The following is a 13,830-nucleotide window of genomic DNA, read 5'->3' as shown; positions in this document are numbered from 1 at the left end:
AATTAATAAAACAAGATCAATTTGATTGATCATGTTTTAAAACAACACTGCATAAGATATTTAGGCTTTTCAGAGAATGTATTTTCAACATGTTTACTGCCAGTACAGTCTTACTGTACTGGCAGTTTTATAGTCAAAACAAGTATAGTCAAAACAAGTGAAAAATCTAGTCTTAGAGCCTGACTAGGCTTTAACCCAAATATTAAACCTACCCCTGGTATAGACTTTCTACAATAGCATCACCATACAGAAATTCAAAAATAATCACTGTTTTTAAACAGGTTTCTCAAAACTCCCTCCATCTGCCATTTGTCGGTGAAAACAGATTGTCCCATCTGAAACACATACCATAAGGTTGAACCATGTTACTAGATCAGTGATGCTTTGATAGTGCCAGTGATGCTTGATTTAGGGAATCAACATACGAATGGCTTACTTATAGTTGTCTCTGCAAATTAAGCTGTGTTATGAGAAACAATTTTTACATCTAAAAAATGACACACAAAACCTTTTAATGAGCAAATAATTTGGGCATGTTCTTGATAAGTCATACTCAAACTCACTATCCAGTGGGGAGCAGCCATGTGATTAAACAAATACTGCTGATGTGGCACCATTGTATATAAAAATGAAAAGGTTGAATATAGTACCTGTTCCTAGGGTCTAGTGGCTGGTGCCAGGAACAGCCCACATAATGGGCTGACAGGACCACAGGGAACGCAGCTGCCACTCGTAGCCCTGCTTGTGTGTCAGGATGATAAACCCACCCCCACCCCTTGCTGTTCTGCCATCCCTCCAGCCCTCTCTGTCTGTAGCGTGAGGGACAAACTGAACAATAGAGTGACATAAAGAATAGAAGTGGATCAGACAGCAAAACTAACATTTTATAGAATATGCACATGTTATATTTAGAATTGCTTGAGGAATGAAGTTTCTTTCATTGTCTCTGGGGATCCCACAAGAATACTGATGATGGAATAAGATCATTTGTTGTGTCAAGTCCTTCAATCTGGGATTCTGCCTCTTTAACAGGCCACGGGAACTTAGCCACAATTAAAGGAATATTTCACCCTCAATTAAATATTTGGTTATTATTTATACATTTCATATTATTCATGTCATTTCAAACCCTTATGACTTAATTTTTTTCAATGGAGCACAAATCGAGAAATTGAAGAATGCGCTATCCCTCTTGTAATATCGGATATAAAATCTTAGATAGTGTAATAACCTATAATATACTCTCACCCTTATAATATAATATAATATAATTTTTCTGCAGTTAAGAAACAAAACAAAACACAAAAACACCATAAAAGTCTCATAAAAGTAGTCAATATGACAAGTGCACTAAATTCACTTGGTGTAAGAAACGACTGCTATGGTGTAAGTAGTCATTCACACTCTATTTCTCTTCAAAAGGTATTGTATAACTTGAGATTGAGATGACTTGGAATATAGTGACAAGTTGTATGGACAACTTTTATGATAATTTTATTGTGCTTTTACATATTTTTTGAAGCTTGAAAGCTTCAGTCCCCATTCATTATAACTGCATGTAAAGAGCGACCAGTTTATTATTCACAATGAACTCCTTTTTTCTTCCATTGAAGAAAGTAAGTCATATCGGTTTGGAACAAAGTGAGGGTGAGTAAATAATAACAGATTTTATTTTTAGGCAAACTATTCCTTTAAATCCTTCCTTGTGAAATTATAATTTTCTTGTAATTGAGGGTGATACATATTTGATCAATCTCTTAGCTTGTTTTCTTTTCCCCTATTTCTTTTCCTCTTTCCTTCCTTTCTTGGTGTGGACATAAGTGTTTACAAAAAGTTTCCAAATTATTATTTTATGCTTCCTCCCTGTGTCCATGGTTCTTCAGAAGCCCAGAGTAAACCCTATTACTCTGATTACTCACCCACACGGCTTATCATCCACAAGATTTGCACCAGCCACTATCTGGACCTCTTCATCACAATTGTCATCGGGCTCAATGTCATCACCATGTCCATGGAGCACTACCAACAACCCAAGGTAGTACCTCTTGGAGTGCATGCACTTTGTTGGTATTCCTTTAAGAAAATTCTGTGGTTATTTAACTGCAAATGATTTTACTGTAATTTAAGATCACGACTGTCTCACTTTTATTGCTCTGAATATTTGCTGATTAAGTAGCTAATGTTAATGTTTTGTTTTTGCTGTGTTGCATTTTAATTATGTCATAGCAGTGAGTTCATAATGTGCTTCATTTTATTATACTTATTTGAATGTTGTGCTTATGTTGTCCTGCTCCAAGACATTTCGTATTTCTACTTATGAATGAAGAAGCTTTACGAGGCAATGCATCACTGAAACAAACCACACTGAAATGCATGCATATTCCCTAATTTGTCTTTCCCCCCTGCATAATAGCACTAGAGTTTAGACAATTCATGAATATTTAGTAGAGGACTAAAAAACAATAACATGAGTTTGGAGATCTGTTGGAGTTTACATTGGCTCTCTGTAAATCCTTTTAGTGGTGTAATGCGTTCATCTGAAGTGCTTTTTTAAAATTATTATTATTTTATGAAATGTCACTTTTGATGAGGAAAAGACTGCTGTAAATTACAAGTGACAGTGAACCCCAGTGAACACCTTTGGGATAAATGTAAATGTCAAATGTGAGCCAAGCCCCGAGACTCGCATCAAAGCCTGACCTCACTGCTGCTCTTTTGTCTGAACTGGATCTATTGGAAATACTTTCTTGAAGAGTGAAAGCTGTTAGAGAGGACCAGCTCCCTATTAATGCCAATTATTTTGAAATTAAATGCTTAACAATAACATGTGTGGTGTGTTCAGTGTCCACATACTTTTTTCCATATAGTGTGCTTACCACAGAGGCAGAGTGGTGTCAAATTATAGATATAAATTGATAGAGTGCATTTCTCCTGAGTCATATTTCCTCCAATCAGCTGGTGTTTACCATTCCCTTTAGACATCCCTGTTGGGATGCTTTCCAGGGCTTGCACCTATCGCTAATGGAGGTCTCTGACCTCACCTGTAGATATAAATAGCAGTCTGTTTTAATTAGAGCCCCGATGGCACGCTGAATCTCGCAGGAAGCAGAGCGGAAGGGATTGTTAGGCTTTGAAGGCTTACACACCCATTCGGCGAACACAATTAATTGATTTGTGCTTTGTCAGGCTTGGCCTGGCCTTAATTACTGTGTGGTGGACGGGGAAGGGTGGACTTCGGGAAACGTCCGCTACCTCTGTAAGACCCTGAAAATGTCATCTAATGACTGCTGTGTCCCCTGAGCTAATCTAACCACTTATGATAGCTCATCAACTTTTCCACTGATTATTGCGGAATGACCTATTCCATTCTTTATAGACCACAGATTGCATATTTACTCACTTTTCTGTGGTATATGTGCCAATGTTGAAAATTGACTTTTAACATTCAATTTATTCTCTCTGAAATGTACTTCCAGGGGCATTTTTTTGTAAACATAAAACAGTATCTTTATATATTGAATTGAATCAGAAAGTTGAAAAAAGTTGCCAATATGAACAATTCTGACTGTTAACTGTGAAATCAAATTAAATCAAATCAGCATCATCAAGCTAGCTGTAAATAATGCACCAGACAAATAAACTAAATATAACCCACACTTTAAATATCTGTGCAGTCCAAATGTTAGATCACACAGCTCTTTTCTGTCTACTGACTTTGATAAAATTGCAATTTCAAGTTTAATAGTCTTCACATTCATTGTTTTTAGAGATGGCAAAATGTGTGTTTTTTTAATGTCCATACAAATAACTGGACAACAGTTTGAGTTCTGTGTTACTACAAAGTCATATCACTTCTACCTTTTTCACTGTTACATTCTCTTTGCAATCTCTTCACTTTAACAGGTACTGGATGAATCTCTGAAGATCTGTAACTACATTTTCACCATAATATTTGTGCTGGAGTCCGTCTTCAAGCTTGTCGCCTTTGGGTTTCGCCGGTTCTTCAAGGACAGGTAGGAGACGTGGCTCTCTCAAAGTTACTGCTCATATCTAAGATGCACTCACATCAGAAAATTGCTGAGAATTCATGGTGCCCCTATGGATCTTTTTTTAAAATAAAATAGGGTTTGTTCCCTTGAACAAAGCCACATCCCTTGAAATGATATCACGGCTTTGCAATTCCTTGGTTTTTCTTAGTCTGTGGGAAGATTAAGAGGGCTGAATAAATTGGCATCTGTGGTGGAAAACGAAAACCAAATTTTAATAATTTGTGGTTGTTAAAAGAAACCCGTCTTGAAGTATCCAAAAACAGATTACTGTTCAGATCACAGCCTGGGGCTTTGACTATGGTTGGAATTTGTTCCTCCTAAATTAGTGTCAAAGTAGTGCTAAACACCTGATGTTACAATTTTAATATGCATATGTATAGGTAATATTTAACATATTTATACATTTTTATTGGGTTTGAATGATCCATTAGTCTTTTAATTACTAATGAAATTGTGAGGATTAGGTTTAGTGCAGGCTTTCATTATTGAAGTTGATATGCCATTAGAAGTTCACAGCCTTTTCTTTCAATAACATAATGAAGAGCATACCATGTCAATGTATTCCTAGATCTCTAATCCATGTAGAAGAAAATGTAAACCAGCTATTTGCATATTAATGAGCAATATTATTAAACATAATTTATGTGATTTAAAAAAAGGAAATGCCACCCACTGCATTGACAATTGTTTTAGGCATTTCACAACATGCTATTCAAGAGATGAAGTCGTAAAAGTTTGAAATTGAAGAGCTTACTGATTTACATCATTGGAAATGACTGTTTATGAACAGTTTATGTACGCAACCTGCTACAAATCCACTGGGATGGAAGATGGAAGTACACTTTGATCACTGATGATTCACTAGTGAATGAAACCAGTAGGAAAGTGTAGAAAGGCTTTGTGTAATCATTTGAATTCAATTTCTCAGCATATCTAATGAAATACCTCTCATGGCTTCAGGCCCTAGAAAATTATGTGTCTAAAACAAAGCATGCTCTAGACTGTAGCTAACCACCATGACAGTGTAATATTTTACCCTCAGAGGTAGTTATTTAAAGTTAGCCACAAAGCTTTAAGCCGTATTTGGACAATGATTATGCTGAGAAACATGGTGTAAAGGAGAAGTAAAATCCAGGATCAAAGAAGAGTTACTTTAAGTTTGAATTATCTATGGCATATTTATGAACAAAATGCTACCTTCCAAAGTCCTCTTCAGAAGTTTCTACTTATAGGTTCAGAATTCTCAATTACAATATGATGTGCATTTGAGTGATTTTAGTCAGGGAAACAATGGACAGACATTGTGCAATTTCATATTTCATTATCTCTTATTCCATAATTGGCAAAGAAAAGAGATTTTTTCTTGTGCTGCCACAGAGAATGATGGGAAATGTTGTTTTGTCACACAAGCATGTCGTGTCATAAACTGTCTAAATGAGTAGTACTTTCTGGCAAGCTTGTTGGCTATTCTTTATCACAGTACACAAAACTGTACATTCAAAATGAACAATTAAAACTTAAAGACTCAGTGATTTGCTTGATGTTCACAGTTGTCTTTCCGGTGTCGATATGTTCCACTGAAACATATGCTAAATGTGAATTTTGTCAACTTTTAGGTCTACAATAGCATAAAGATGGCATCAATGAGTATACACATGGACTAAAATCTACAAATCTCTAATTTAGATTTCATGAGGTCTTTATGGCCAGTACCATTTACTTACACCAATATTCTTTAATTAGCTGTGTTTCCATTTATATATTTGCAAATTTTATAAAAAAAAATGTTGGATGGTAACACTAAGATGCAAATAAAATCTCCAAAATGTGCATAAAAACATAGTGCTTGCCTTGTGGTGGATAATTGTTTTTATTTGATAAGAAGACACATTTACTGAAAATATATTCCTATTGAATTTATATAGGAATAGATGTGCATTAAACATTTACTTTTCCTCAACAAGCAATGTGAACACATAATAGCACCTGAAATGTTGGTCTGGTTATTCTGAAATGCCAAAGCCTGTCATCAAAACTATTGGCTGCTATTACCTCTCAGAACTGGGAGGCACGCTTTCACTCCCAGACATAAGGCACCTGCTACTGAACGCTAGAAAATTATAGGGCATTAAATTTGCCTGTTTTAAATCCCAAGTAATTCATAACATTTAATACAATATTTTCATTTTATTTTGCAGCAGTTTCCCTCAAGGTGAATATTTTGTTGTGTTAAACACATGGGATGGAAACGCTGCTTTATTTGCTAATTGTTTTTGAGATATTTTGTTTAATTGCATAAATAACATTTGTAACTTGGATGGACACATGTCTATTGATCTATCTCTAACTTGGATAATTAGGGCTTAAGAAACTCTGTACTGAAAATTTCCTCACTGGTTAATATGACATACTAAATACAATCATTCCAATATGGGAACTTTACATCTGTTATTTTTATTAACCAAACAAGTCTCTTTATGCAGGTGGAACCAGTTGGATCTTGCCATTGTGCTATTGTCTATCATGGGCATAACTCTGGAGGAAATTGAGGTCAATGCTTCCCTTCCCATTAACCCCACTATAATTCGCATCATGAGAGTTCTACGGATCGCTCGTGGTTTGTATCCTCTCTTATCTTCTGTAATTTCACCACCAAAGTCCATTTTTCTTCCCCTGCAAAAGTGTACTTTCACACCATTCCACCTGTTAGCCTCAGTAGATCAGGCTGGGTTGATTATATCACACTTATGATCTCTGTTGTTTCACAGACTGCTCAGCAGAAGCCGTAGTCTGTGTACAAAGAGTTCAGATGGCTGTAATGAGAAATTCAGTTCACACAAACACTCTACCACACACACACACACACACACACACACACACACACACACACACACACACACACACACACACGCATGAGCTTACACACAAAACACAGGGTGGGAAGCTGGACCGCTTGTCTGCTTGGAACAATTATTCTTCCTCTAATAAAAGAGCTTCAGAAATGAGACTTTATTGATTATTCCCTCAACAGAGATGTCCAAGCAAACACACCTGCTCAAGTGTCTGTGTGCCAGCAGCTTGTGTGTGTGTGTGTGTGTGTCTGTGTGTGTGTCTGTGTGTGTGGGCAGGTTTAAGTAGTTTACGAGGACATTTTAGGTTACAAACTGGTAATTACAATGCTATAAATGTGGTTTACGAGGACATTTATAGTGTCCCCATAATTCAAATTGCTTAAAAAACATACTAAACTATGTTTTCTTGAAAGTGTAAAAGTTGTTTGTGAGGGTTAGGTTTAGGGGTAGGGTTAGAGTTAGAATATATAATCTATAGTTTGTACAGTATAAAAACCATTGTGTCTATGGAGAGTCCTCATAATGATAGCCGCACCAACATGTGTGCGTGTGTATGTATGTGTACACAAATATACGGGTGTTTCATCAACTATGGGAACTTGTATTTCACAGGGGTTCATTTTTATTAAAACAGACAGATTTCAACTTAAACATTTCCAATTTGTTCTATGACACTATTTTCCATGCTAAATTTAAAATGTCTTTATGTACAAAATGTATATATTTTTTTTTTTTTGCCCTTGTGCCAGACCCAAACTTTTACAAACTATGAAATTCCTATTTAAAAATATAAATTTTTACATGTTTACAAGGGGTGTGCAGCGAAGCCATTATCAGTATTTGTATCTATATTTGTTCATATGACAAAATGATCTGTATCTCTGTCTGTATTCGGATAGAACAGGGTGTGGGCAGGGCTTAAACCTGAAGTGAAAATGTCCAAACCATATAAAATGCCAATTTTTAAACATTGCTCTCACAAATATAGTTTCTATTAATAAAATATGCCTTGTATATGTCTTTTCATAATAATAGCCTAATTATTATAATAATCATTATTATTATTATTATTATTGTATTATTAGTTCTATTACTATTATTATCATTCTACAATTATTATTTAAAAAATATTCTATTCTTCTTTTACTTACCAGATGATGCTGAATTTGTAGGCTATATTAACTGTGGAATATGTTGTTAACTTTGGTTTCTCCTGGTATTTCAGATATTAATATCTGCATAAAACAGAATTTTTGTTTGTCTGTTCATGTATAACAACATTATTCTGAAGGCAGGAGGTGTTAAGCAAATGTGAAATGTCAAGCACACATTTTGCAGTGAATAATAAATACAAATTCAAACATGAAAATAAAATCAATATAGCCTACAAACAGGTGAAAGTATAATATGCCTGTGTTTCAGTTTCTTTGTTTTAGATAAGGAGGAATATTCCTAATAGATGAATACTCTATGGAGCATTTAAACCTTTATGGAGCATTCAAACTTTTTTTGGAATAAAGTCTTAAACAGATAATTACTTTAATCATTGATGTGGATATAAATGTGGTCAACTTTAAAAGACAGATAGACAAGCTCCGACATTAAATCATCACTTCAGGTATATTTTGCCCCAAGAAAAATCAAGGTAGTGTGCATTTTTACCAAGGAGATAATAGTGTCAGTAAAGAGTATGCTTGATATGAAATCTGAGACATGTGGTGTGTGAAGAAAACCAATAAAAATCCCTATAATATATAACTTTACAGTTAAGATGTAATTTTGTCCAATTATAGAAGAAATTTGAAAAAACATCTATTGTCGGACACATAAATTGCAAGCGATGGAATTAGTTTCAGCCAGACTAAAGAGTCAGTCATTTTATTAAAAAAAAATGTATATGTAATTTTACTACAGATTGCTATACACACAAGAATTTGAGATGTGGAGGAAATGACACTGTGGTGAAAATGTTCTTGAAAAATGACAAAAATCCTCTTTAATGCATGTATGTCTACTGTTAGACATTGTTGGATTTCTTTAAATGAACTAATGAGAGTGTGAATTTTTTTTAAGAAGGTTTATTTATTTAAAAAGCCACAAGTTAAAGAAACACCTTTACTTAACCTATTTCCTCCTGGATTCATTCAGACATTCCTTTAATGAAAGTCACAGGCATCATCCACTCACTGCACTGATAGCAATTAACCAAGCCTCCACATCGCTCTCTGTTCCATGGCTGAATGGCCATGTCATCAACATCATTAAAGCTCTATGTGTGTAGTGCATCGCCCCAATAATAACATGCTCTGTGATCTGACCACTTTGAAAATTAGAGGAGAATTACATTTCAGTAGCAAATTCAAAAGAAACAGTGCATCCACTGTGTGTGCATTTACTGCTGTCTAATCAGGGTAATAGGATGAGTCACAGATGTTTCTAGATCGGTATATAAGGGAGTTATAGAGATCATTAGACCAAAACCCACTAGACCAAGGGGATATGTTCTACACTTTTTCAGTATTACTACCCCCTGTATAAATACTGTATAATTGATGTATGTACAGTATGATGAAATCAGTGGACTGTCCTCTCCTTTCAGTGCTAAAGTTACTAAAGATGGCCGTGGGAATGCGAGCTCTGCTTGACACTGTGATGCAAGCCCTGCCTCAGGTACTGCTAAAACATTTTCCCCATTCTCTGTCTTCTCTCACTCATAAAGATCTATTCTCCACTCATCCACATAATGCTGAGAAAGAGCTCCCGGTCCCCATGTCCTGTCCACCTGGGTGCCCTCTGCTCTCCACAGGTCTCATTTACATGGTCAATCCATGAGCCATTAAGAGGCCTCAATGGAGCAGATTGGCTCTGATGGGCTGCTTGGAGAATATCAGAAATGTCAAAGACAAAAATCACCAGCACACGCATTGATTGCACTAGTCTCCACCTTCACCTGCAGTGTTTTTTGATATGGTAACGCAGCACTGCAGGACACTTTTGATTCCTTATTTCTCCTCAGAAATGCACACAGATAATTAGACATTCAATTCTACTTTTGACTGATTGTCACTAATTGGATTACATCATGTTTAGCTGTTTCCTGGTCATATGCTTCCTAACATCCTTTCTGTTACTTTTGCTGTTGATTGAAGTTGCCCTTTGTGATTCCGGGCCATTGACCCACCTATATGCATTTTGGGAGAGGTGATCCGGAACGATGTTTTGAAGTATGCTGCCAGATTGTGTGAGCTTGATCCTAAATCACTGTGAATCCGGGCAGTGTGCGGTGCACTTAGGAGAGATTAGGGTGGGAAAATAGCCAGACTTAGAAAAAGAAACATCACTGTAATTGGAATTGTCAACATATCTATTGGATCATAGCACTTTAAATCTGCTTCTCTATATGTTTTTCCATTTTCCTCTATATCATGCCTGATCCAGTTGTCTGTGACCAACAGGGTTGTACACCATTCAGAATTGAATTGGTATAAATTTGAATCCTGCATTTGAATTGAATGTAAATTGAGGTAGCAAAAATAATGCGGAAATGACATTTTTTAATTGAATTTAAGGAAGTGGAATTAAAAGGGAATTGCTTCTGTAGCTCAACTGGAAGAGCATGGCACTAGCCAGAGGCGGACTTTTCCCTGTGGGCCGGCAGCGAAATGGGGCTGCTATATGCCAAAGTGGGCCGTGATATGCCGGAAACGGCTGCGAAATGGTGCGATATACATGCTATCATGCAACAAATGGCCGATTTAACATTGAATGGTTGAAAGAAAATACTGTTTGAAATGCCATTATTGTATTTATATTTGTATATATATATATATATATATATATATATACACCTTGTTTTCATGCTATTGACCTAGGGGTATATACTTTGCAGTTCTATAGACATCAGAATCAGAATGGGCTTTACTGCCAAGTGTTTTCATGTATGCAAGGATCTTTTCTTTTTTTTCCTTTGGTGATTCAAGTGTACACAGAACATTACAGTGAGACAGAATATAAAACAAGGTCAGTATAAACAGACATGCAAATAATACGACATATAACATAGAATGGTATATGTAAATTTGCAAGTGGTAATGTATGTGCAAGGTAGGGGTATGTACAGTTATTGAATTAAATCTCAGTGAATTTACATATGTACATGAGGTATCTATTTACATTATTGCACTATTGGGGAGTCCTGAGGCAGTTTAACTGTTCAAGTGGAAAATAGCCTGAGGGTAGAAACTGTTCTTGTGCCTGGATGTCCTGGCTAGAGGGCAACAGTTCAGAGAGGGAGAGGGCAGGGTTTGTGGGGTCCAGAGTGATTCTACCTGCAAATTTCCTCACTGGAGATGTACAGATCTTGGAGGGTTTCTCCTGAACTCCACTGTCATCTCCACTCTTTTGAGCGTGTTCAGCTCAATCTTATTGTGACCGCACCATACAGCCAGCTGATCAACCTCCTGTCTGTATGCAGACTCGTCACAATCGTTAATAGGCCAATGACCGTGGTGTCATCTGCAAACTTCAGGAGCTTGACAGTGGGGTATTTTGCAGTGCAGTGCAGTCATTCACGTACAGGGAGAAGAGCAGTTGAGAGAGAATGCATCCCTGAGGAGCACCAGTGCTAATAGTGAGGGTCCTGGATATGAGTTTCCCCAGTCTCACTAGCTGCTGCCTATCTGTCAGAAAGCTGGTGATCCATTGACAGATTGGGGTGGGCACGGAGAGCTGGGTCGGTTTGGTTGAGATAAGATCAGGCATGATGATATTGAAGGCTGAACTTAAGTCCACAAATAGGATTGGCAGACTAACCAGGGATACAGCTGACATTTTCTCACTTCTTGACTCTCTATTATTGGCTCCTCACAACTGGTATTTCTAGGTCTGACCTATCAGTTTCTCTTGTGCTACATGAAAAACTCTCCTTGGCTGTCTCTCTCTCTCCTCTCCTCTCTCTGTACAGGTGGGGAATCTGGGTCTTCTCTTCATGTTGCTCTTCTTCATCTTTGCAGCTTTGGGAGTAGAGCTGTTTGGTGACCTGAGTAAGCATAACAAACACATTAAAAGGAAAAATATTCCACATGTTCTAATTGTCTTAGACATACACACATATTTCCACCATATGATTCTCCTATCTGGGTTTTATTTCCACTGAATTTGAAATTACTTCAAAATAATTAATAATTTATTTATTAGCTCAAGGGTTGTTCACACTGTGCTTGTTTTTGTATCTTTTCCCCTGTTAACACATGTTAGACACACATGTTTGACCATTGCACCACATTCCACTGTTTTTTTGTTTTTTAAACTTTAAAAAACACACCAGACATCTGCAATATTTTCAATTTAATGCACTCAGTATAACTTATTTTTTTTTTTTTATCTTTGTCTAAAAGTCCCCCTTATTAATACTGATTGGGCTACTGGTGCTGTAACTTCAACTTCTGATTGTCTGTTATGTTTTAAAGACCCCATGAAATCAATTGACAAGCACAGTGTTCAGTTTAGGTATGCGAACCATGATTTTTTACTTGCTATTTGATAGAAGATTGGGGGAGGGACATTCTCAATCTAGAGAGCATTTGATTGGAAAATTACATCACATTTTTCAATATTATATTTCTAGAATAGATTAAAAAAATTGTTTTTATTTGAATGCATTTATTTGAAGAAAGTTCATTTTGTCAACTTGTATGAGTACACTAGCATTTAGATGGCTTCAATTCTAATAGACATGACCTATAAGCCGAAGCCAAAAAACGTTTTTTTTTTTATTTATTAAAAAATTGCTTGATTTAATATTGGTTATTAAATGGAATTTTTTTTTTAATTGTTTTGGGATCACCTTGGCCTTTTAGAAAGTTTTCCAACCTTGTCAACCTTACTAATTATATATCTGTAGTAGATTTTCTCAAAAATATGTGGCAGCACATTTGGCACAGATTTACTGAATACAGCCAGCCATGATTCACTTCAGCTCAGCACAATGCCACGGCTGATGTCATTTCCAATCAGCCAGCTCAAGATAAATGTAGAGACTTCATAATTCACATCCAGCTTTACAATGCCATCCAAATGCACAGGGTTGGGGAGTAACGAAATACATGTAACGGGAATGTGTATTTAAAATACATAATATAAGTAATTGTATTCCACTACAGTTACAATTTTAATCAGTGGTATTTAGAATAGTTACATTCAAAAAATATTTTGATTACTGAAGAGATTACTTTGCAATTTATTGTCATTTTTTTCATTTAATATTTAGTCCTTTCAGATGGAAAAATGTGTACATATAAATTATGCGATCCATAGTGCATTTGAACAGCAGTGAAATTATTTTTATGATTTGTTACATTCATACGAGCAGACAGATTATTACGTTTGAAGTAAGTTTGGAGCAGAATAAATATAAATAAATCTTGTGTAAATTGTCAGCTTGATGCTAAGCTAAAATGCTATTACCTGCCATTTTATATGCTCATGTTACCAGGCATGATCATATTTTTTTAACAAGAAAATTCCCATTGGATCATAATTCTAATTTCTAGAATTCATAATTTCTAGTAAGATCTTGGTTATTAAGGCAACAATCATATTGTTTATAATAATTTTTGTATTGTTTTCCTGTAAAAATACCTTAAAACAAGATCAATTTGATAGATATTGTTTTAGAAAACACTGCATAAGATATTTAGGTTTTTCAGAGAATGTATTTTTAACGTGTATTTTGTCTTACTGTTCTGGCAGAGTTTTTATAGTCAAAACAAGTGAACAAATCTACCAGTGCTGAAGAAGTAATCCAAAGTATTTAGAATATGTTACTGACCTTGAGTAATCCAATGGAATATGTTACAAATTACATTTTACAGCATGTATTCTGTAATCTGTAGTGGAATGCATTTCAAAAGTAATCCTCCCAACCCTGC

General features: G+C 35.7%; 1 protein-coding gene across 1 annotated transcript in view; it reads left to right on the top strand.

Moving 5' to 3' along the window:
• cacna1g (calcium channel, voltage-dependent, T type, alpha 1G subunit) overlaps positions 1–13,830 on the top strand; it is a 174,152-nt gene that overhangs the window by 147,196 nt on the left and 13,126 nt on the right. Inside the window, exons 24-28 of the mRNA XM_052112236.1 lie at positions 1,884–2,035; positions 3,904–4,013; positions 6,533–6,666; positions 9,501–9,571; positions 11,865–11,943. Coding sequence (XP_051968196.1) covers positions 1,884–2,035; positions 3,904–4,013; positions 6,533–6,666; positions 9,501–9,571; positions 11,865–11,943 — 546 coding nt within the window. The remainder of the gene's footprint in view (positions 1–1,883; positions 2,036–3,903; positions 4,014–6,532; positions 6,667–9,500; positions 9,572–11,864; positions 11,944–13,830) is intronic.

This window comes from Xyrauchen texanus, chromosome 40, assembly GCF_025860055.1.
Source record: "Xyrauchen texanus isolate HMW12.3.18 chromosome 40, RBS_HiC_50CHRs, whole genome shotgun sequence".
Lineage (NCBI taxonomy): Eukaryota > Metazoa > Chordata > Actinopteri > Cypriniformes > Catostomidae > Xyrauchen > Xyrauchen texanus.
This window is presented reverse-complemented; position numbering and strand designations above follow the sequence as displayed.